A 20,531-nucleotide genomic window follows, 5' to 3' on the forward strand; every position below is an offset into this window, starting at 1 on the left:
CGTGATTAAAACCGTATGCGGTTGGCTTTTTTCATGGTTCGTGTGGCGCAGTAGGAGAGGTATATCAAACTCACATCAAACTGTAGCCAAAAATCGGGGAAATCTAAGAAATTAGCGCGTTAGCTATCTTAACACGAGAGCCTATCGATTCTGCCAAACCCGTCGACATCCTGTCACATCGTGGATGGCAGCCACTTAGAGCAACAGACTTACATCATATGCGATGTCCTAATAGCCAATCGATCAAGCCACCGTCAGTCATGTCCTTCTACCACAGAACAACCAGGAAGAAGCGTACAAATCCTAAGACACTCGATCTGCCTCGCATTGTCAATCAAAAGAGCGGTCGGAGATAGGGAATCTTCACCGACATACCCAAAGAATACTTTCACAAGAATCCATGACATTTGCCGCAGAGACAGTCGGTCACGGGCAAGCATAGTGAATGTGGTGAGGAACCCTGTCAGGGAGTGTTCAGCTCGCACGAGGCATAATTCGACATGACCTGAGCGCTTCAGCTACTCACCAATGTACAAAACGACGACCACAGGAAGGAACCTGAAAAAGGCTTTGGTCTAGAGCATATCAATCAGCCTTACACCCATCGGCGCACCCGAGATATTGAAAGCGGTACCATCTCTTTCAAAACAGGTATCTATGCGCAGCAACTTGTCAGTATGTATTCCAGAAGGTGGTGCTTCCCAGCATGAAGAAGGTCATCCGACCTACCAAGCTGCCAAAATACGGGTTCAAGCTCACTAGTGAGCAAATCCTGTGAATCGCTCGTGTCAGTCAACGTTGTGAGCTGAGGCGTCAAATGAATCGTCGGTGATGTCCAAGCCTTGCCTTGGAACCAAAAACAAAGCCTCCAATGACAGTATGTCGAATGATAAGTCCGTGATATAATCGCTCTCTTTGACCAGTCCAACGATACCTGCGCGCGCAGATCAGCAAGGAGACCGGAACAGCGATGCATGCTTGTTGCCTTCGCCGAAGAGCTACCGGCCCAGGGATTGTACCAGGGGCGAATGACTCACGCGCAATAACAAAGGCAAGCCCAATGGCAATGATACCCATGTTCCAGAGGCTCCAAAAATCCATCTGGTAGAAGAGCATCCCCGCGTCGACAATGCCACTCAGTTCATCATAAGCAAAGGCAGCTATCCAGACATACATCAACGTCTCGAAAATGCCTATGCCGGTAGGTTTTCTCTCAACAAGGACTGCGTAGTATAGGAACAAGAAAGAAACAAAAAAAGCGGCCTCAAAAGCTTTTCGATACATTGGAACTCTTAATCTTGAGTACGGATCCGCAGTCCTGTAGCGCGGAACGCAAAAAATATTAGTGAACAGTAAATGCCTGGAAGACTATGTCTTACCTTTTGTTGAAAAACTGAGGCTTCTTCTTAGAATGTACACTTAATGAGTCCCAAAAAACAATCTCACCGTTCCAGATATCGTCTATCACCCTTTGAACAGCCTTCTGGCTGAGAAACTTTTTAGCATGGGCGATTGTTGCGATTTCCAGAGCGTTGAGGCCAAAAAAGGGCGAGAAGGAATGAAGTTCGGGATCATCATAATCCCAGCCCCGAGATCCCCGAGTGTCCCCAGCGCAAGAGTCACCTCGGTGGCTTTTGCCGACAAAGAAATGGTAGAGGGAAGAGGAAGAGCTCAACAATAGCGGAGTCCTTTCACCTTCTGTCTCGTTGCCTTCATCTTCATGGGAGATTGACCCAAGTCCGGATGCACCTTGCTCGGCCTGTGAGATTGTTGCAGAATCTCGCCTGGGAGAGGGAAGCTCCTCAAGCAGTACATCTATCATCTCTCGTCGTGTGAGGTGACAAAGGAACTGCCAGGCGATGTATTCACACGCATGGCCCCGACTTTCGTTCAACCCCCAATCGGAGTCGTTGTCTTCGTTGTTTAACTGCCATTTCAAGATCCTGATACGAGCGGTCCTCAGGAGTCGTTCTTTTGCAAAATAAGTTCGGTTCTCAACTTACATCAGAGCAGAGATAATCCAAGGATTGTGTGAATTCTCGGCCAGAGAGCCGATGAGGAGCCGGAGCTTGTGTCCATAGGCAGAAGATCTCAGCTGCTCAAATGTACAAGCAACATCAGGTACGGCTATGTTGAGGAAACTGGTGATATACCAAGTTAGACCCGCCCATACAGGTTGGGCAAATGCATGCTGAACTTACTTCTTTAATTTTCGAATCACCTCGGCAAGACTCTCGTTATCATCGATAATAGGAATCTCTGGATATTCGTCGCTAGTCGGTAAGACAGATGTGGCTGGCGCATCCATCCTGATGGACGCTGGTTGGAAGTTATCGTTCAGTCTCCTTCGGAAATGCTTTTTCGAGTCTTGCGACTATCAGCTACTTTGCCCTCCCCGAAACGATCGCGACGAGATCGAGGTGTCCTACAATAACCACGAATGACGTTATGTCGCCGACGATCGGTAGGTGCGTCGTTTGATTGTTTCGGTGAGAGAAACTCAGTTCAAGCCCTTGGATACTGTCACTGGCCTTCTTATAGCCTACACCAGGTGAAGTATAATGCGGGGCTCATGTACCCTGACCCATAATTCAGGAGCCGAATTGCAAAAATTCATTCAAGTCCTTCATATTTCGCTGAAAGGGTGGAAAACTCAGGGAGGAGGACGGCCCAGTTGTCTCTCTGACGAAACTGTTTGATTGGACGCCAAAGACTAGTTGGTGCAAATCTACTCCGTACTTAAGTTAACTTGAGGTGCTAGCTTGGTGTTAGACCACTTCAGAATGTTGAATGGTTAACCTTCAAAAGGACTCGTCGACTCTAAGATGCGAAGGAAGATGTAATTTGTTGGTAATCTCTAGGAACATCGTTCGGCGGCGCAAGAACGAACCTCCAAGATCTACTTCTCGAGAAGTAAGGTAAGGTAGATTTTCTGAAATTGGTGATCTATCCAAAGAAAACAAGCAATTAACGGGGAAGACTTGGCCCGGTGAAACGGCATAGTGGGCGTTGTAAGTGAGTACCTACACCGCCTGAAGTCATGTGACCCCGTTGTCGCCGTCACCCGACTCTTATGTCAGGACATGATGTGGTCAATGGGCATCTAGTCAGAGAGTTTGCATACAGATCGTTTCAATATCAATATCATCTCTATCAACGTTGTAGGCTTGTGTCTCTGAGATTTTCTTGACTCTCTATCTACTCTTGGTGGATGAAATTCGTGATTCTTGTTAGCTCTTGAGATGAGGTCGTCGCGACACTATGGGGCAAGGCTACTCCCTCACAACCCTTTCAACGGGTTCGGCTGGGATAGACATTCCCGAGCTATCAGATTTGATGTATGAGAAGTCTATGGGTGGCGGCCGGTTCATGAAAAGTATCCGAGCAAGACAGCAAAATGGCCTCGTTCTTGTAAAGGTAATCATGAAGCCTTACCCCAGCATGAAGCTAGAATCCTATATCAAAGCAATCATTCGTGAGTTTGTTTTGCCGTGCAGCAGCCCTAGATATACTCTGACAACGTATTAGGGGAGCGCGAGCTGCTTTCTGATGTCCCAAATGCTTTGAGCCATCAAAGAATTTTGGAGACCGGCACCGGGGGTTATCTGGTTCGCCAATATATTCACAGCTCTCTATATGACCGGATGAGGTATGCTTCGTACATATTATCAGCCAGAAATTTTCTGACCTCGGTAGCACTCGACCATTCCCAGAAGAAATCGAGAAGAAATGGATTGCATTTCAACTTCTATGTGCTCTTCGAGATTGTCACTCATTGGATGTTTTCCATGGCGACATCAAGACAGAGAACGTCTTGGTGACATCATGGAATTGGCTGTACCTCACAGACTTCTCCTCGTCTTTCAAGCCCACATTCTTGCCGGAGGACAATCCTGCAGACTTTTCTTTCTATTTTGATACCTCAGGTCGACGAACGTGCTATCTAGCCCCTGAGCGGTTCCTCGAGGCCGGTGAGGAGCCAGGGAATAGGCGTCTCAATTGGGCCATGGATGTTTTCAGTGCTGGATGCGTGATTGCAGAGCTGTTTCTAGAAGCGCCCATCTTCACCCTAAGTCAGATGTACAAATACCGCAAAGGCGAATACAGTCCGCAGCACAGCCAGCTGGTCAAAATCGAGGACCCGGAGATCCGAGAGATGATCCTCCACATGATTCAGCTTGAGCCAGAGTCGAGATATTCTGCGGAAGAATACCTGAACTTTTGGAAAAATAAAGCTTTTCCGGAGTATTTCTACAGCTTTCTTCATCAGTACATGTCTTTGATGACAGACCCTTCGTCGGGCAGGGCGCAAGTGGAAGCGGAATCAGCAAACAGGGGCGAGTCAGATGACAGGATTGAGAGGGCTTACTATGACTTTGATAAAATCTCTTACTTCCTGAGTGCATCTGCGAAGCCTGTGAAAGACGGCTCCAGTCGCAGTAACTCCAGGCTTACTGGGAACGCGTTCCCGATCCACCTTGATCTCCCGAACTACGGGCCACAGGCTGCAAAGTCTCAGCTCCGAACTGACGATGGCGTTCTGATCTTCTTAACGCTTGTCGTGTCTAGTCTGCGCAACACAGCAAGGGCATCTGCCCGAGTCAAAGCTTGCGATATCCTGCTTGCTTTTGCAGAGAGATTGTCGGATGAGGCGAAGCTTGATCGTATTTTGCCTTACATTATGATCCTTCTAAACGACCGCACGGACAGTGTGAAAGTTGCTGCCATTCGTACTCTTGCGCAGCTACTGGAGATGGTGCAGGTCGTCTCGCCGGTGAACGCGTATCTCTTCCCGGAATACATCTTTCCTCGGCTGCAACCGTTCGTCTCTAACTCCAGCTCCAATCCAAGCCCGATGGTGCGCGCTGCGTATGCCTCCTGCATCGCTTCACTAGCGCAATCTTCTCTGAGATTCTTAGATATGATCCAGGCTCTACGCTCTGATACTCGTCTTTCCGCCCTTATACCGGCGGGGTCTGAGCCAAGATGGACTGAGGATGCCACCTTTCACAATCTCTATGACGTTGCGAGGGTAGACCTCCTCGAATATTTTGAGAATCATACCAAAGCTCTCCTTACCGACTCCGACGCATCTGTCCGCCGTGCATTCTTAGGTTCAGTGCCCAGTCTGTGTGTGTTCTTCGGCAACCTTAAGACGAACGAAGTGATCTTGAGCCATCTGAACACTTATTTGAATGATCGGGACTGGATCTTAAAGTGTGCGTTCTTTGAGGCAGTCGTCGGAGTCGCAGCTTACGCTGGAAGTACGAGTTTGGAGCAGTACATATTGCCTTTGATGATTCAATCTATGACCGAGCCAGAGGAATTTGTTGTTGAGAGAGTGCTTCGATCCCTGGCCGCGATGGCTGACCTTGGTCTTTTCCAGCGATCGACCACTTGGGAGGTCCTCCAGATCGTCGTGCGTTTCTTAGTGCATCCAAATACGTGGATTCGTGAAGCAGCCGTTTGCTTCATCATCAATAGCGCAAAGCATCTGTCCGTTGCCGACAAGTACTCAATCCTGGGCCCTCTCGTCCAACCATACTTGAGAGTCAACATTGTAGTTATTTCCGAAGAGAAACTGCTTGACGGTCTCAAGAAACCATTATCAAGGAGTGTTTATGACCTGGCCTTCGTTTGGGCTTCTAAAGCGGAGAAAGGTCTTTTCTGGAAGTCGACAGCTCGAGATGAAGTGTTCAGTGTGGGCGGCACTGACCATTTTCTTCCGAAGGGAGGCCAAAAGATCCCAAACTTCTCACACAGCGGGCAACCCAAAAACGAGGAGGATGAGCAGTGGCTATCTAGGCTGAGGAACATGGGACTCGGTCCGGATGACGAATTCAAGTTGCTCGCTCTACGAGGCTACATTTGGGGTGTGTCTTTGCGTCAGATGAAAGAGTCCGATAACGCGGTGTCCTCATTGAACAACGTAATAGCCCTGACTCATTACGGAGTGACGCCTCAAACAGTCTTTTTTGATAAGCAACAGAGCGTCAAGCCCCACGGTACTCCCTTACCGAAAGTTGACGATGCTGGATTGGGAGAACGCAAGCCGCACACTATCACCGATGCCTTGTTGGATGCGTCAACTACGATTGACAGCGCATCTCACGCTCGTCGGAGACATTTGAGGACGCGCAGCCAGTTGCAAAGAGATGCAGGGAACGCCAATGATACCCCAAGACAGGAGTCACATGACAATCACCGCGCTGAGAATCCTCATGGGCTCTCCCCGGTGGCATCATCACCAAGTGCTGCAGAATCTCGGCCCCTATCGCCTCCTAACTCCGATGTGGAACGAAGAGGCAGCGTGGGCAGACAGAGTCCTGGGCAGGTCAGCCCGTCGACTCCAACGGAAGCGGGAAGTCCGGCTGTCAAAAACAATCATCTCACAACCCACGTGGAGAGGAAGTCAAGCGCGATCAGTCTCCTCAATCGCAAAGAATCATCAAAAGCGTATGCGGAGACCAGTATGAGTTCGGCAAATGCATTCGGCAAAGTTGATGTGCCATCCCAGCGTCACTCACCACAGCCGTCAGCATTGACTCTGGCGCACGAAAAGAAAGCTCGACTCAATGAACCGCAGCACTACCGTGCCAATCATTCCTACGCGGGCAACGACCCGGTGATTCTCAGACTGCTAGACAGCGTTTTCGCGGAGAATTACCCCACTGACCTTTTCGATCTTGGTCCGTTTGTCAAGGAGGCAGACCCTCGCCGTCCGATTAAGAAGGCCAGCGGCCACGGCGAGAACAAAGTCTGGAAGCCAGAAGGGAGTCTTGTCGCACTCTTTGGCGAGCACAGCGGACCGGTGAATCGGGTGGTGGTAGCTCCAGATCACGCCTTTTTCATCACTGCATCGGATGATGGAACCGTCAAGATCTGGGATACTACGCGACTCGAGAAGAACTTGACGCCTAGGTCCCGGCAAACATATCGTCACTCCAGCGAGGCCAAGGTGAAGACGCTGACCTTTGTTGAGAACACTCATGCATTCATTAGCGGTGCCACTGATGGGAGCATCCATGTCGTGAAGGTTGATTACCATAATGTCAATGAGACGGTCCGATACGGGAAGCTCCAGCTCGTACGTGAGTACCAACTACCGGCAACTGATGATGGGTCTGTCGAGTACGCGCTCTGGATCGAACATTTCCGCTCTGATGCACAATCCACGCTGTTGATTGCGACCAACACCTGCCGCATCCTGGCTCTGGATATGAAGACTATGCTTCCCATCTATTCTTTGCAGAACCCCGTCCATCACGGCACACCGACAACGTTCTGCTGTGACCGAAAGCATAACTGGCTGCTAGTGGGGACTACGCACGGAGTCCTTGATCTCTGGGACCTCCGGTTTCGAGTGCGTCTGAAGGCCTGGGGTCTCCCGGGATCGGGTGCTATCCTCAGGCTCCAGGTACATCCTACAAAGGGACGTGGGCGGTGGGTTTGCGTCTCGAGCAGTGGGAGTCGCGGCAACGAAATTACAGTCTGGGATATTGAAAAAGTTCGCTGCCGCGAGGTATACCATGCCGACTCGCCTGGCAGCAATGCAGTTGCCAACGGAGGACCTGCTGCCTCTCCAGTTGATAACGCCAAGGCGAAACCAGCCTTTGCCAGCACCAGGGACTATGAGGCCTGGCACGTCGAGAGCGACCGGCCAGAAGGAATGCTCAGTCGGTTCGGCACGGAGGGGCCATTGTCGGGGGCCATTGAGTCCTCGGGACCATCGGCGGCCAGCACTCCTGCCGGTATCTGCGCCTTTGCCGTTGGCTATGACTCGCCGGAGGATGGCAAGGACAACAGCACCAGATGCGGATTTATCGTGTCGGCGGGTTGCGACCGGAAGATCCGCTTCTGGGACCTAGCTCGGCCCGAGCTTTCTAGTATTGTCAGCGGTCAGGACATTGTGTCGGAAGGGGGGATGAGCGGCAAGCCACGCTACGAGTTATCTCAACCACTGCCGAATCTACTCGTGACTACAGAACACATTCCCGGTCCTCCCGCGGCTAATAGTGCGGGGAACAAGGGCAACAGCAAGAAAGGGGGCGGTGCCAGGCTTCCACGTAGTACAGTGATCAGTCTGCAGCAGCAGCAGTTGCTGAAGAGTCATCTGGATTTCATCCAGGATGTAGCGGTGTTGAGGGTGCCATATGGGATGATCATCAGCGTGGACCGGGCGGGAATGGTGTATGTCTTCCAATGAGCCATGTAACTAGATAGCTTGACTATAGATTTTCTGAGTTGACAGTGATCAAAGCTGTCGATGCTCGATGATTAAGTTGGCCCTTTCGAGTTTGTCAATTTGCAAACCATTCGATCACTCAGGTAGCCCAAAGAGCCAGGACTCCCATGCTGCGCTACACAAACCCCCTCGCTTCAGAGGGGGCGACTTCTGGAACCTGTTGAGTCGAAATCAAGCCCTCCATCTAGATAGAGTTTCATCGACAAAATTAAAAGAGTATCCCAGTTTCCAAGCTCCCAATTCTCGAATCCCGGAGTTGCCGGGCAGTCCCTGCTGTCGATTGAGCACTGAGATTCAATTGTAGCACAGTAATAATGAGCAGGTGTAGGAGTGGATCCGAAGCGGGGATGGTGAAACGCTCGTTTGGTGGATAATTCATGGATCGGCAGTCGAGTGTGGATAGCTAGAACGAACGAACTTGTACCTTGGTGAGTCTGGAAGTTAGGTTGTCTAGCTGTTTTCGACAGCGAGCTCTTCTTGACCATGCTCTACATGCATAAATATAACAGAATGTAAGGATCCAGACTGACTGGTCACTTGAGAGTCTGAGGTGAGGAGAAATCGGACATACACGAGGAGGTATTACCTAACGATTGGTCTACTTATGAGTGTGGGAATGGACACCTAGCGGGGTGGTTTGACTTATATTGCTCGGATGCGCAATCCTGCGAGAGGAATGTTATATCTACTCCCGTACAGATACCAGCGTACGTAAAGGTCTAAAAATGCAGTGCTCACAGTCTGATTGTGGTGGCTCCGTCTGGGGGATATATATTGTGCGTGTTTGGGCGTTATTTATACATGGTATCAGGGGTCAGTCCAAACGACCCGATCCGAGAGCATAACATTTTGCTTGAGTATCGGGTCATGATTTGTTTTGATTAAACTATCACTACTGATCGTCTGCAGAGTCCAGACTGTCACTTCAGCGTTCAAGCTCAGGGAACCAAGCTGGTGATTGGTAGCTGAGAACTAAGGCGTTGGCCTGGATTGGTACCCTTGCTCACGAACCATGGGCGCATTCGTGAAATTTCCACCTAGACAGATGAGTGTCTCCATACAAAGGTTGCTGATGCTCTCGATCGGTAGCCATGAGTGCGAATGGCTAGCGATCAACTGCAAAAAGGAAATGAGATCGACGCTCGCAGGTATTCGGCTTGCTGCATCAAAATAACAATACCTAGAAAATAATGTCTCCGATCAAAGAGACTTTGGCTACTGCAAGGACTCGGAAGATACAAAGAAGTAACAGATCAGCAGAGTCAGTCAAGCACAGTATCCATGATAGGCAACAATCTGCAGGCATCTCGAGGCGGTCCGCACTGATGAACTTTGTTTTATTATCCTCGAGAGGAGGGATTGATCACAAAAAGTCTCTAGTATGTTGAAGGATGGACATCTGCTATTTTGATTACTCCAGACTACAGAGTACTCTGCATGGTCTTTCATGTTCTAGTAATTGGCTGTAGACCCCTGTCGCTCCCTCTGGACCCCAGCGACATGAGATCGAGTTGTGGGATGGACTGACAGGATGACAGGCTGGTTGCCAACAGGAGTCCTACTACCCCTAACCATCCTAATGCCACTCACCCTGGGACTTTGGACTTTGGGAGCATCATCAAGAAGCTACCAGTACGCTGGGCGCTCACTGTCCCTCGAGTCCTTCAAGTCTGACAATCAATGATACTCGGATAATCTTGCAGGAATATGATACAGACACAGGACAACGGCCGATAGTTTGGACAGTCTACACGTCAGAAAATAGCTTGCACATGGTCATATTAGCCGGCGGTCATTGAATGGATTTGTCTCAGAACCCCTGAATGTATCTTGGTATGGCTTGTCTGTCACGTTGAGCTCAAAATTCAAGTCCAGGTTCCGAGTACTTCTGTGGAGTATGTATATGACACTATCCCAATATTTATGAGGAATCGCTTCTCTTGTGATACGCCTGGGTTCATGATAGATTTTCTCCCTACGAGGAACGGAGACTCTCCCCGGTCGGCGCGGAGAAATTCTGCTAGAACGCTTTTCCTTGAAGTAATGAGATACGTCGGGACAAGACAAGTTCATTCTTCTTGTTCTGTGAGGATCCAGGGTCAGACCGACATGCTCTCTATTCACAATTTGATTGAGGGTGTAGACTGTCCATGTCAGTCCCTCATTATTATCTGCCTTGGTTCTCCTCCAAATACGGAGTATAAGACTTTGCAACGGATTCCGGAGTTTCAACCCGTGGACAAGACGAAGAATCCAAGATCCATCTTCGCGTGGGTAATAAAGGAGGCCCCGCATCGCTCTGGAAATTTGGGTTAATTAGTCGTATCAATCAAGAATTTGTTCGATTTGAAATCAGGATAGCTGAGGGTAAACCCGTCTGGTTCTACCACAGTCCACAGTGTTCAAACTCAATTGATGCGCTGGAATCTGCGGAGGCTCGAGACAGATATTTGTGCTTTTCTGTTCGTCTGTCAGTCTCTTATCATCTGGGTCGAATATCAAATCCACCAGCATCGGCTGCATTCGCTGGGCTCGATTCTAGAGTTTTAATTATCTTCCCCTATACTCCGTATTTTCTTTTCTTCTTCATCGTCGTCTTCGTCGGCTTTCTCCTCCCGTCATAATCCCTGACTAGTCAAATCCGCTGGCGCAGGAACAGACAGCAAACGGCTCCGCAATCAGCGCTATAAAAGCGTGCTTCGCCTATAATAATCCTTTTATTATTTTCCATGAATATTTCAGTAAATAAACTTGACCACCCTGGACTAGCACCCCACAAGCAGACTGACTTCTCTGTGCTACTACTACTACTACAGCTAGTAAAGAAGTACTATTCTTCTAGTCTTAACCTGTAATATTCGCCCGAGCCGCCCCTTAGTACGGAGTACCTGGTCTAGTCTCCCCTGAGCTCTTTCCCTTTCTCCTCCCGTTCCTTTCTTAGCTCTATTCCCGTCCTCTTTCTGTCTTCCTTCTCCTTCTCCCTCTCCGTCCCTCCCTCTTCCGCATCCTCAACTCCCCCCACCCGCTCCCATCTACGGTCCCCCTACAGCTACAGAAGAGAGCTCCGCGTTCTCTTCTATACGTCTGGTCATTTTCGTTGCAAGGCGTGTTGAGAGGTTTGGGAAATGCTCATCAATTCGACCTGTGAGCAGTAGAAGCCTCTCATTCGATATCAGCTGTTTGGCTCAGCTCTCTCATTCCTTTGGTTCGCCTGCTACAGACCTCCTTATCCAACATTTCGTCTTTCTTTTTCTTTTTCTTGTTCTTGGTCAGCCTCCAGAAGCGCTGCGATTCTAAGCTTCTCGGTCAAAAGATCTCTTATACCAACTTCCTATAACCTCGTTTTATATCTCTATCGTCCAATTCTATCGCCGAGTCGGGTCCCGTATACCTTGGATCAACACTTGCCAAATAATTCAAAAAGCGCCAATTCTATTAGTCTTCATCATGGGCCCATCTCTGAGAGATCACTCGTCCTTTGTCCGTCCATCGACTCGCGATCGGCCGGTAACTCGTGACCAAGGAGAGAATTCGCTGGTCGTTCCTAGTCGCACCTCCTCGCTTCATTCCCGCATTACCCAACCAATCCCCTCGCAAGTGAACGCAAAATCCACGCAACGCACACCCAAAACTCTCACCCATGCCTATATGGTGTGCGGTGTGGGCCGGGAGCCCTCGCAATGGGTGAAGGCTCCCGCCACAGAGCAAGGAAAGATCGGCCACATGAAAGGTGCAGTGGGACAATTTTGGTTACCAGAAATCCTGGGAAGCAGCCCTAGATTGGAGCAGGACAATGAAATTGCTAGAGCCTTGCATTCGGCAATGAGGGTAAGAAAATTTTCAGAATATGCCAAACTTTTAAAAAAATGAATTGAAGCAGACAATGCAAGGGACTGGAAGCTGACTGCAACAGGCCTGCTTTCCTCATGATGTCGAGATTTGCACAGGCAAGAGTCAGCCTCACTGTGTTCACCATGCCTTTGTCCTGCAACAAGATTCATCACATACCCTCTACGGCATCGCCTTGCGTGTCTGGTCTCGAGCCGATGAAAAGCGCGCCGAAACAATTCGTGAACTGCGCAAGAAGACGGAAGCCGATTTCTATGATAACCCGGATGAGACCTACTGGATCCCTTACTGTCTTAGTTTCCTTTCCCGCTATCCTCTTTACGATCTGCTTGGCGATTACCTGCGTGGCATGTGGATTCACTGGAACAAGGCCACCAACCTTTTCCACGCTGAGGAGGTCTCGCGAATTCTGAGCTTCCCTGCTCCGCGCCTGAACGATCTTGTTCGTATCGACATGAAGGACTACGCCTTGTGCTATCAGTTCCCTTCATCGCCCACCGGTTTCCAAAACTTTGCCATGTGGCCCTTGTTCACCTGCCTGTCCATCCCCAACATCGTGGGCGTGGTCGAGGCTGCAGTGTCGCCAACTCGTCGGATCATCCTTGTCAGTCATTACCCGGCTATGCTGACCATCGCTGCTGAAACCGTTCGGTACTGCGTTCGAGTCTACGAATGGAGCGGCCTGTATGTTCCAGTCGTTCATGCTCGTCACATCAAGGACCTTGTTCAAGAGCCTGGCCCCTATATTCTGGGTGTCACTGCCGAATGCCGAACGCTATTCAACGCTCCCTCGGATGCCTTGGTTGTAGACCTGGATCGCAACTTTGTACTCACTTCCAGTCCTCCGAATGTCCTCACTCCTGGTCAGCGGACGAAATTTATCGACCGGCTGACACAGGCCCTGAACGGTGATGTCTCTCCTTCCGGTGTTCCCAATCACCTGCGGTCCGCCTATGCGGGTGGCAAGCTCATTCCCGCCGGTCAAATCATCGTCATGAGAGGCGAGGTCGAGAGTATCCAGGATCCTTCCTGGTGGAACCAGGATGCGGTCATGAGCGTTATGGACCACGTCTGCGAGAAACTGGTAGGAATTATATCCGAGGTTTTCAGTCAAATGGTATGAAGCTAACTGCGCGAAACTTCAGGGTCGAAACACCGGCATGAAGGCCATCTTTGGTGGCTCTGTCAAGAAGCCTCTGATGACCAAGGTATCTATGCGCCATCTAAATGAGATTGTCCGTGAGCGCAACCAGTACTCTCGCGATGCTATGGAGGCTTGGCAGGACTTTATCAACCTGAAAGGCCGCATGGACACCGAATTGAGCAAAGTCACCAAGCGCAACAACTTCTTGGTCGAGGAGCTGGAAACCTGGAAGCAGCAGGTTCGTCTTCGTGATCTGAAAATATATTCAATGATACTGACTTTCTGCAGTTCCTCAAGTTCCAGGCCTTTGCAGAGCAGCTCACCAAGGAGACCGCTGAGCTCAAAGTCAAGATCGAGAACCACAAGCGTGAGAACCGCCGCCTCTCTGGCCTCATTGATCAGCAAAAGGACGACGTGGCTCGTCTCACTCTCCGTTTGTCTGGCACCGAGAAGCAGCGGGATGATGCCCTGGAGGCGCTGGTGCTGCAACAGGAGATCGCCGAGGAGCTTGAGCGTGAGAGAAAGCGCAACCAGAAGGAGCTTGCCTCCTTGCAGCACGCCAACGCTTCTCTCGCCAGGCAACGCGACGAGGCGCAAAGGGTGGTTCTGCATCTCCGCAGTCTCATCAACGGTCAAACGCATCACATGGAGCACATTGTTCGCTCGATCAGTAGCTCCGCCGAGCTTTCTGAGCTGGTGGAGCAGGCCGAAGAAAGCAAAGAGGACGAGGAGCAGGCCGCACCTGAGGAGACCAAGGAGCGTGCGGAAAAGGCCAAAAGCCTTGCTCCAAATATGACCCCCGAGTTGGAACAGCATCTTCTAAACCTGGGTAAGGAACAGAGGCGTCTTGCCCGCCTCAGCATCACCGATGTGGCGGATCGCTACCTGCGCGACAAGACCGATGCCATCTCGGACATCATCCGCAGCATCAGCGAGCAATGCGCTGCCGCTGTCGAGGGTTTGCATCTGGCTCAAGATGCCGAAGAGGACGACGCAGACGAGTCGGGCCAGCGCACACCGGACGGCAATCGCTTGGCACCAGATTTTGATGGCCACGATGGACGTTCGACCCGGGAGGGAAGTGAAATGGGTGATGATAACAGCACCCTGCACCCCGATCATCGGACCTCTAGCGTGCCCCCGACTCCAGACCTGGTTCACAACCGCTCAAGTACATCAATGTCGATGATCAGCAGCTCGACATTCCCGGAGAGGTCGAGCCAACAATATGGGCCGGGGGAGATCCCGACCCGGATCGTCGAGGACGACGACGAGCGTGCCCACGAGACCGATGGTCTTGACGACCACACCGAGAGAGGCACTCTCTCCAAACAGGGCAGCGAAGATCTGATGCGGTCAAGCCCCCGGCTGCTCGCGTGATTGCTCCATCGACAAGATGATGCAACGCTTCATTTTCGACGACTTTGACACGAATCCTGTTCCTGCACAGTTTCAGAATTAGAGCACGTTGTGACCAATTTTCTTTGGCACTTCCCCTAGTTTGGATCTTCCTGATTCTCTTTTCTTTCCCCCTTTATTTTACTTGGATATTCCCACAGTTGCCTCTTCTGAAAGGAGGTGTTGTTTTACTTTTTGGGATTCTCGGCGGACTTTCTTCCTTTTCTCCTTACCATTGTACTCTGTCCGTTGGGGTGTTTGCCTTGGGCTACTTTAATTCTCTATTCTCGATGCCGAGATTTTTGGGCTCTGGTGTTGATCGTTTTATATCCCTCTCAGTTCTTCTGGCTCCGTCAGGTGACAATGCCCTGCGGCGGCCACCTGCAAGCCGCACATTTGAGCTATCCCAGCGACGCGGACGAGCGGACCGGAACCCACACTCCCTAGTTTTGATCACTTGTTATCCATATATTCCCTTTGTCTATAGCTGCAACGGCTGCTTTGAAAGCTGCTGTGAAGTCTGGAACATAGTTGAATTGATCAACCTACCGACTGGTGTTCTTACGGTGTCCTTCAGACCTGGCTTTGATCCCAACACTTATATTGTCTCAAGTACCGAAACATACCAACCGAGTAGAAACTAGGCCAACTTGCCCGGCACAAAAGGGTGACCAGCACTCAATCCGCCGCATACAGCCCATGCCTGCCCATTGACGTAGCTACTCTCATCACTGCCCAGGAACAAAGCCACGCGAGCCACCTCATCCGCAACCGCACCCCGCTGCAAGGGATTCAGCTGCCCGATTTTGCGTTCCGTACCGCGAGCGCGCGCCGCGTCAAACACCTGCTGCGTCATCCCCGTCTCGATCAGACCCGGGCAGATAGCATTCACGCGGATGCCGGTACCAGCCAACTGATACGCAGACGTCTGGGCAATCGACACCACCGCTGCCTTCGAGGCGGAGTAATCGGTCGACCCGGCGTTCGAGCGCAGCCCAGCAACGGACGCCGTGCAGATGATTGAGCCGGAGGGGTACGGCTTCGCCGCGGATGTCACCTTCATGCCCAGCGAGGCGTACTTGACCGCCAGGAACACACTACCAAGCATCAGAACTAGCACCCACCCCTCTTTCATAAATTATAGGAGAAATACTCACCCGATGGTATTAACCCTCAACGTCCTGGCAAATTCATCTCCCGTCACATCCGTGAAAAGTTTATTCTGTCCTACGATCCCCGCATTCGCGAAGAAGATGTCCAGCCGGCCATACCTCGCAATCGCATCGTCCACGACCGCCTTGACGGCGTCTTCCTCCGCCGCGTCGAACTTGCGGATCTGCACCTCCACGCCCGGATACAGGGACTCGATCTCGCGCTTGTGCGTCGCCAAGTTCGTGTCCGTGAAGTCGCAGAGGTATACGGCTTTTGCGCCGTTGTGAGCGTACTGGTGGGCGCTGGCGCGGCCAATGCCGGCGGCGGAGTTGGCGCCTATGCCTCATTAATACTCATCTTTCCCCAGGAGGGGTCGTGTAGTCTTGGTTTACCTGTTACAATGACGACCTTGTCTTTGACGCGGCTGGAGGCTGTTAACATGAATTGAAATATGTAGAGCAGAGGGGATGCACATTTGAAAGGCAGCACTTACGGTCCAACAGAGTCAGACGCAACCGTGCGGATTCTGGGGATATCCTCAAATTTGCCTGCATCGGGGATACCCTCGACCAGCTGCTGGCTGACAGCTTGAAGGCGGCGTTTGGCTACTCCGGACATAGTGCAAAGAGGAGGATGGTGCTATGTGGTTAGGTGTCGGATTGGAAATGTGTATATGAAGAGTAGCTACACAATCGGAAATATTGCGGAGTAGTCTCTAGATAGACCGTCATTTTAAGTCCACGTTCGATGTACTGTTTCGGGTGAGCTCTAGCTGAATGTTCGGCTGCTCATGCGGAGAGCCGAGGCAGGCCCCCAGAATGCACAACAGGCATGGATGACTCATCAAAGAGTATAAATTATGCAGCGGGCTGGGGTAAGTCACATGACCTCTTACACGTCATGGCCCATGCGGCCAGCAAGAACGCGTGAAACGATGGACCAGAACTGGTTTTCCCCATTTTCCTTTTTATGGACTCTCTGTGTGATTGTGGGAGTTTGCTATCTTATTGTCCTTGACCATCGGGACAATTCTGCATATTCGGTCTGCTGTGTTGTGCTGGTCTGCCGGAATGAGCTTACCGTCCCTCCTGGCTTCGTCGAAAACGATCTGCTAACCCCGAAAAAAAAGCATCGGACCACACGTGGGGAGGGAAACAAGTCTAAAGCAAGATCCACGCGAGGACTTCAAGAGTCACTTGATGCCTGCAAGCCCCCATCATACTACATCGGCGCCCCTGCGCAGGAAGAGAATATAAATCAAGCATTCATGAAGCCTATACTTGATCCCTGCTTCTCCGTTTGCTCATTTGACCGCCCCACGAACCATGGCGGAGCGCGATATCCAGCAACTACTGCGTCGTTCCTCTTCGCGAACCTCGTCCACCTCGCGGCATAGCCAAAGAGCTAAGACCGTTCGTGCTCGGTCTCAGAAGCGCCATTCTGCCTCCTCCAATGCCACCACAACCGACCTCACCTCCTTCCCCTCCCTCTCGCCGGACCGCTCACCCGACGGCTTCGTCGGCCAGCCCGCGTTGAATCGCGCCTTGACGAACGCATTACTGGACGGAGACGCGGAAGAAGGTGCCGGCGATGTCGCCCGTGACCGACGGTCCACACTAGCCAAGTTGACTGGGGCGCCCCCGGCGAACTCTGGCCGTGCCGCCTTGTTCGATGATTCGTTCACCATGCATGATTTCCCCGGTGCGCTGCATCTAGCGGATGATTCGAATATCGAACGATTAATAGCCAGTATGGGCGCAGTGAAGCTGGTCAGGCAGTTCGCCCGCGACCTGGCGCAGCGGGACGCAGAGATTTCGGCGCTGCGTCAGCGAGCGGATGCTAGGGAGCGGGAATTAAAGAGGATGCTCCGCGAGGTTTCCGTTTCCAACCAGGATATTGAGCGAAGACTGTATGAGCTTGAGAATGCTCCACGCAAGAATTCGGACGGTGAGAACGCTGAAATCGATGCGGAGCAGGCTGGGCATCGGGGACCAGGTGTTCATGGGCTCATGGAGGAGGCCATGAGCGACGGGGTGGGATCACTACTACATGAGGACGACTCGGTGCACTCTTCGGATCAGGTTCAAGCGACTGTTCGTGGACCGCAGCGCTCGGAGGGTGACTCGCGCTCAGGCACGTCGAGTGTCGATTCAGGGACCACCCGAAAGAGACAGAGCTCTGTTCGCGGTTGGCAGGATTACGTCTTTGGCAGTGGTACCGCCAGTCGGAAAACCAGCAGAGCGAGCAGTATCATGGACGATGTTGGGGAAGTCGAGGAGGATGCCCACAATCGGCGTGTTTCAAACAATAATCGTCGGAAAGCGCTCGATGAGCAGCTCTTTCAACCTCCTGGCGAACGTACTGGAGGTGGCATAGCTGCAAAACGTGCAGTTGCTGGAGCAGTCAGTGGAGACGATGCTAGCATTCATTCCCGCAAATCGTCAAAATCGATAGCGTCATGGACGGTCAGACTGTTTGCTGGAGGCTCTCAGACTAATCGAGATGAGAATGATGCGGGATCCGTCCGCAGCAGAGCTTCCTCCATTCATCAGGACAAGACTAGAGGCTCCTCGTCCACGCCCTCAAATCCCAAAACGACACTGTCAGCGGTCGCGGCCTTGAAACGGATCAACAGCAACACGAGCATCCACAGTGCGCCTGGCAGACCTACGAATGGATCCACTGGGACCGCCAGATCAACTGCTCCTTCTGGTCGACGACATGCAGCCTCAAGCGTATCTCAAGCCGCAAGCTCCGATGCAGGCGACAAGACCTCCACTAATCTGGGGCCAGTCGAAATGGATGCCATTCTCCCCATGGAAACTCGACCTCCAACCCTTTCTTATATGTATAACAACTATCAGCCTGGCGAGCTACTCACCGATCGGTTTGGATTTATCTACGACCAGCGTCGGAAAAAGAGGCAGAGAGAAGCTGCTATGTCGAAGAATAATAACAATCGTCTGAGCATCGCAGAAACACTCAGCAGCTTCCGCACCGAGACATCAGATGGAGATGACGATGTTGACGTTCAAAACGCGTCGCAAGGAGCTGCGGAGCCTCAGCGCTCACCGTGGTCTATTTCGCCCGAGGATCCTGAAGCTGGAGCTGTGGCTATACGGAAATGGCAAGATTATCTAAAGTTTCCAAGTCGGCCAACGGAGTTACTGTCTCACACCCCATCAGCCGGCCCTATTGTGTCACTTACCACCGCAAGCGAACCTCCGCCGCGTAGTACTGCAGTAGCAGTTGATCGACATGGCTCGCTTTCCGTCAACCCAAACGCTCCGCCATCTGCATCTACATCCACGGTCGTCGCCGATCGTCCAGAATTTGCGGGAACATCCACCGATGATCCCACGTCTGCAGCCGCGCCGAATGCGTCTACAGGCGAGAATGAACCAGTCAAATTGCTTCTTGAGCAGTTGACAGAGCTCCACGATACTCTCCAACGAGACCGGACCGTCAGATGGAACGAGTTCATGCGAAAAGTGCGCGCAGAACGCAGAAAGGAGGGAGAAGCTGCTGCTGCTGCGACTTCCACTCGAGCTGCGCAATCCGTCGATACACCAGAAGCATCTCTGGCTGTTGGCGAGGTAGTAGGGATAGCTAATCTGGGGAACAAGGGCAAGGTTGGTCGTGCAAAGTGGCGGGAGTTCCGATCGCTCGTCCTTGGTGGGATTCCAGTTTCTCTGCGGGCGAAGATTTGGTCCGAATGCAGCGGCGCATCCTCCATGCGAGTGCCTGGTTACTATGATGATCTGGTGGCAGGTATCGGTGGCAGCGAACCGGACCCGTCAGTTGTGGCGCAAATTGACATGGATATTAACCGGACGCTGACCGACAATGTGTTCTTCCGCAAAGGCCCCGGCGTGTCTAAACTAAGAGAGGTGCTACTTGCATACTCACGCCGCAACCCGGAGGTGGGATACTGCCAAGGGATGAACCTGATTGCTGCTTCGCTGCTTCTCATCACCCCGACCGCAGAGGACGCTTTCTGGATTCTCGCCTCGATGATCGAAAATATCCTCCCTCAGCATTATTACGATCACGGATTACTCGCGTCACGAGCCGATCAGGTAGTCCTGCGGCAGTACATCTCCGAGGTGCTGCCCAAACTAGCCGCACACCTTGACTCGTTAGGCGTCGAGCTCGAAGCTCTGACATTCCAATGGTTTCTCTCCGTCTTCACTGACTGTCTGTCCGCCGAAGCACTCTACCGCGTCTGGGATGTGGTGCTCTGTCTCAACGTCACCAGCGTCGTGAATCCTGGAACCGGAAGTGGCTCCAGCTCTTTGAACAGGGAGACCAACGATGCGAGCAATCCCTCTGCCCAGGACATCGCATCCGGAAGCGGCGGGGGCAGCACGTTCCTCTTCCAGGTGGCTCTCGCCCTCCTGAAACTCAACGAGCAGCAGCTCTTGACCACCTGCTCCACGCCGGCGGAACTATACACCTACATCAACCACCAAATGACCAACCACGCCATCAGCATCGACGGACTCATCCAGGCCAGCGAGGGCCTCCGGAACGTTGTGCGCCGCGAAGACGTCGTAGCTCGACGGGCGGAAGCTCTACGAGAAATGAGGGAACTCGGCGGACCGTCCCAGTCAGCGGACGCTGAAGCCAGTCCCGCCTGACCAGCTATCACCGTCTCTTTAGGTCACTTTCTTTTCTTTTCTTCTTTCATACAATGTCACACTGCTTTTACTATGATACCATTACGTTCCTTAGAAACCTCTG

At 51.7% G+C, this 20,531-nt stretch overlaps 5 protein-coding genes across 5 annotated transcripts; 3 read left to right on the forward strand and 2 right to left on the reverse strand.

Annotated features, from left to right (window-relative positions):
• Positions 1–70: 70 nt before the first annotated feature.
• Positions 71–2,308, reverse strand: Asppvi_011034 (uncharacterized protein; the record flags this gene model as incomplete). Its single annotated transcript, XM_043306870.1, has 9 exons — positions 71–80; positions 376–460; positions 527–575; positions 635–655; positions 730–772; positions 935–1,318; positions 1,380–1,943; positions 2,004–2,141; positions 2,202–2,308. The coding sequence occupies 9 exons, from the start codon at positions 2,306–2,308 to the stop codon at positions 71–73; spliced, it is 1,401 nt and encodes a 466-aa protein (XP_043162805.1).
• Positions 2,309–3,261: 953 nt separating this feature from the next.
• On the forward strand, positions 3,262–8,206 carry Asppvi_011035 (ubiquitin-binding serine/threonine protein kinase VPS15; the record flags this gene model as incomplete). The annotated part of the gene is made up of 3 exons (XM_043306871.1): positions 3,262–3,475; positions 3,529–3,649; positions 3,697–8,206. 3 exons carry the CDS (start codon positions 3,262–3,264, stop codon positions 8,204–8,206), a joined length of 4,845 nt encoding a protein of 1,614 aa, XP_043162806.1.
• A 3,486-nt stretch (positions 8,207–11,692) lies between these two features.
• On the forward strand, positions 11,693–14,618 carry Asppvi_011036 (DENN (AEX-3) domain protein; the record flags this gene model as incomplete). The annotated part of the gene is made up of 4 exons (XM_043306872.1): positions 11,693–12,073; positions 12,159–13,178; positions 13,240–13,476; positions 13,527–14,618. The coding sequence occupies 4 exons, from the start codon at positions 11,693–11,695 to the stop codon at positions 14,616–14,618; spliced, it is 2,730 nt and encodes a 909-aa protein (XP_043162807.1).
• Positions 14,619–15,276: 658 nt separating this feature from the next.
• Positions 15,277–16,406, reverse strand: Asppvi_011037 (SDR family NAD(P)-dependent oxidoreductase; the record flags this gene model as incomplete). The annotated part of the gene is made up of 4 exons (XM_043306873.1): positions 15,277–15,733; positions 15,794–16,124; positions 16,181–16,212; positions 16,282–16,406. 4 exons carry the CDS (start codon positions 16,404–16,406, stop codon positions 15,277–15,279), a joined length of 945 nt encoding a protein of 314 aa, XP_043162808.1.
• Positions 16,407–17,113: 707 nt separating this feature from the next.
• Positions 17,114–20,428, forward strand: Asppvi_011038 (uncharacterized protein; the record flags this gene model as incomplete). The annotated part of the gene is made up of 1 exon (XM_043306874.1): positions 17,114–20,428. One exon carries the CDS (start codon positions 17,114–17,116, stop codon positions 20,426–20,428), a length of 3,315 nt encoding a protein of 1,104 aa, XP_043162809.1.
• Positions 20,429–20,531: the final 103 nt, after the last annotated feature.

Source organism: Aspergillus pseudoviridinutans (assembly GCF_018340605.1).
Source record: "Aspergillus pseudoviridinutans IFM 55266 DNA, scaffold_9, whole genome shotgun sequence".
Taxonomy (NCBI): Eukaryota; Fungi; Ascomycota; class Eurotiomycetes; order Eurotiales; family Aspergillaceae; genus Aspergillus; species Aspergillus pseudoviridinutans.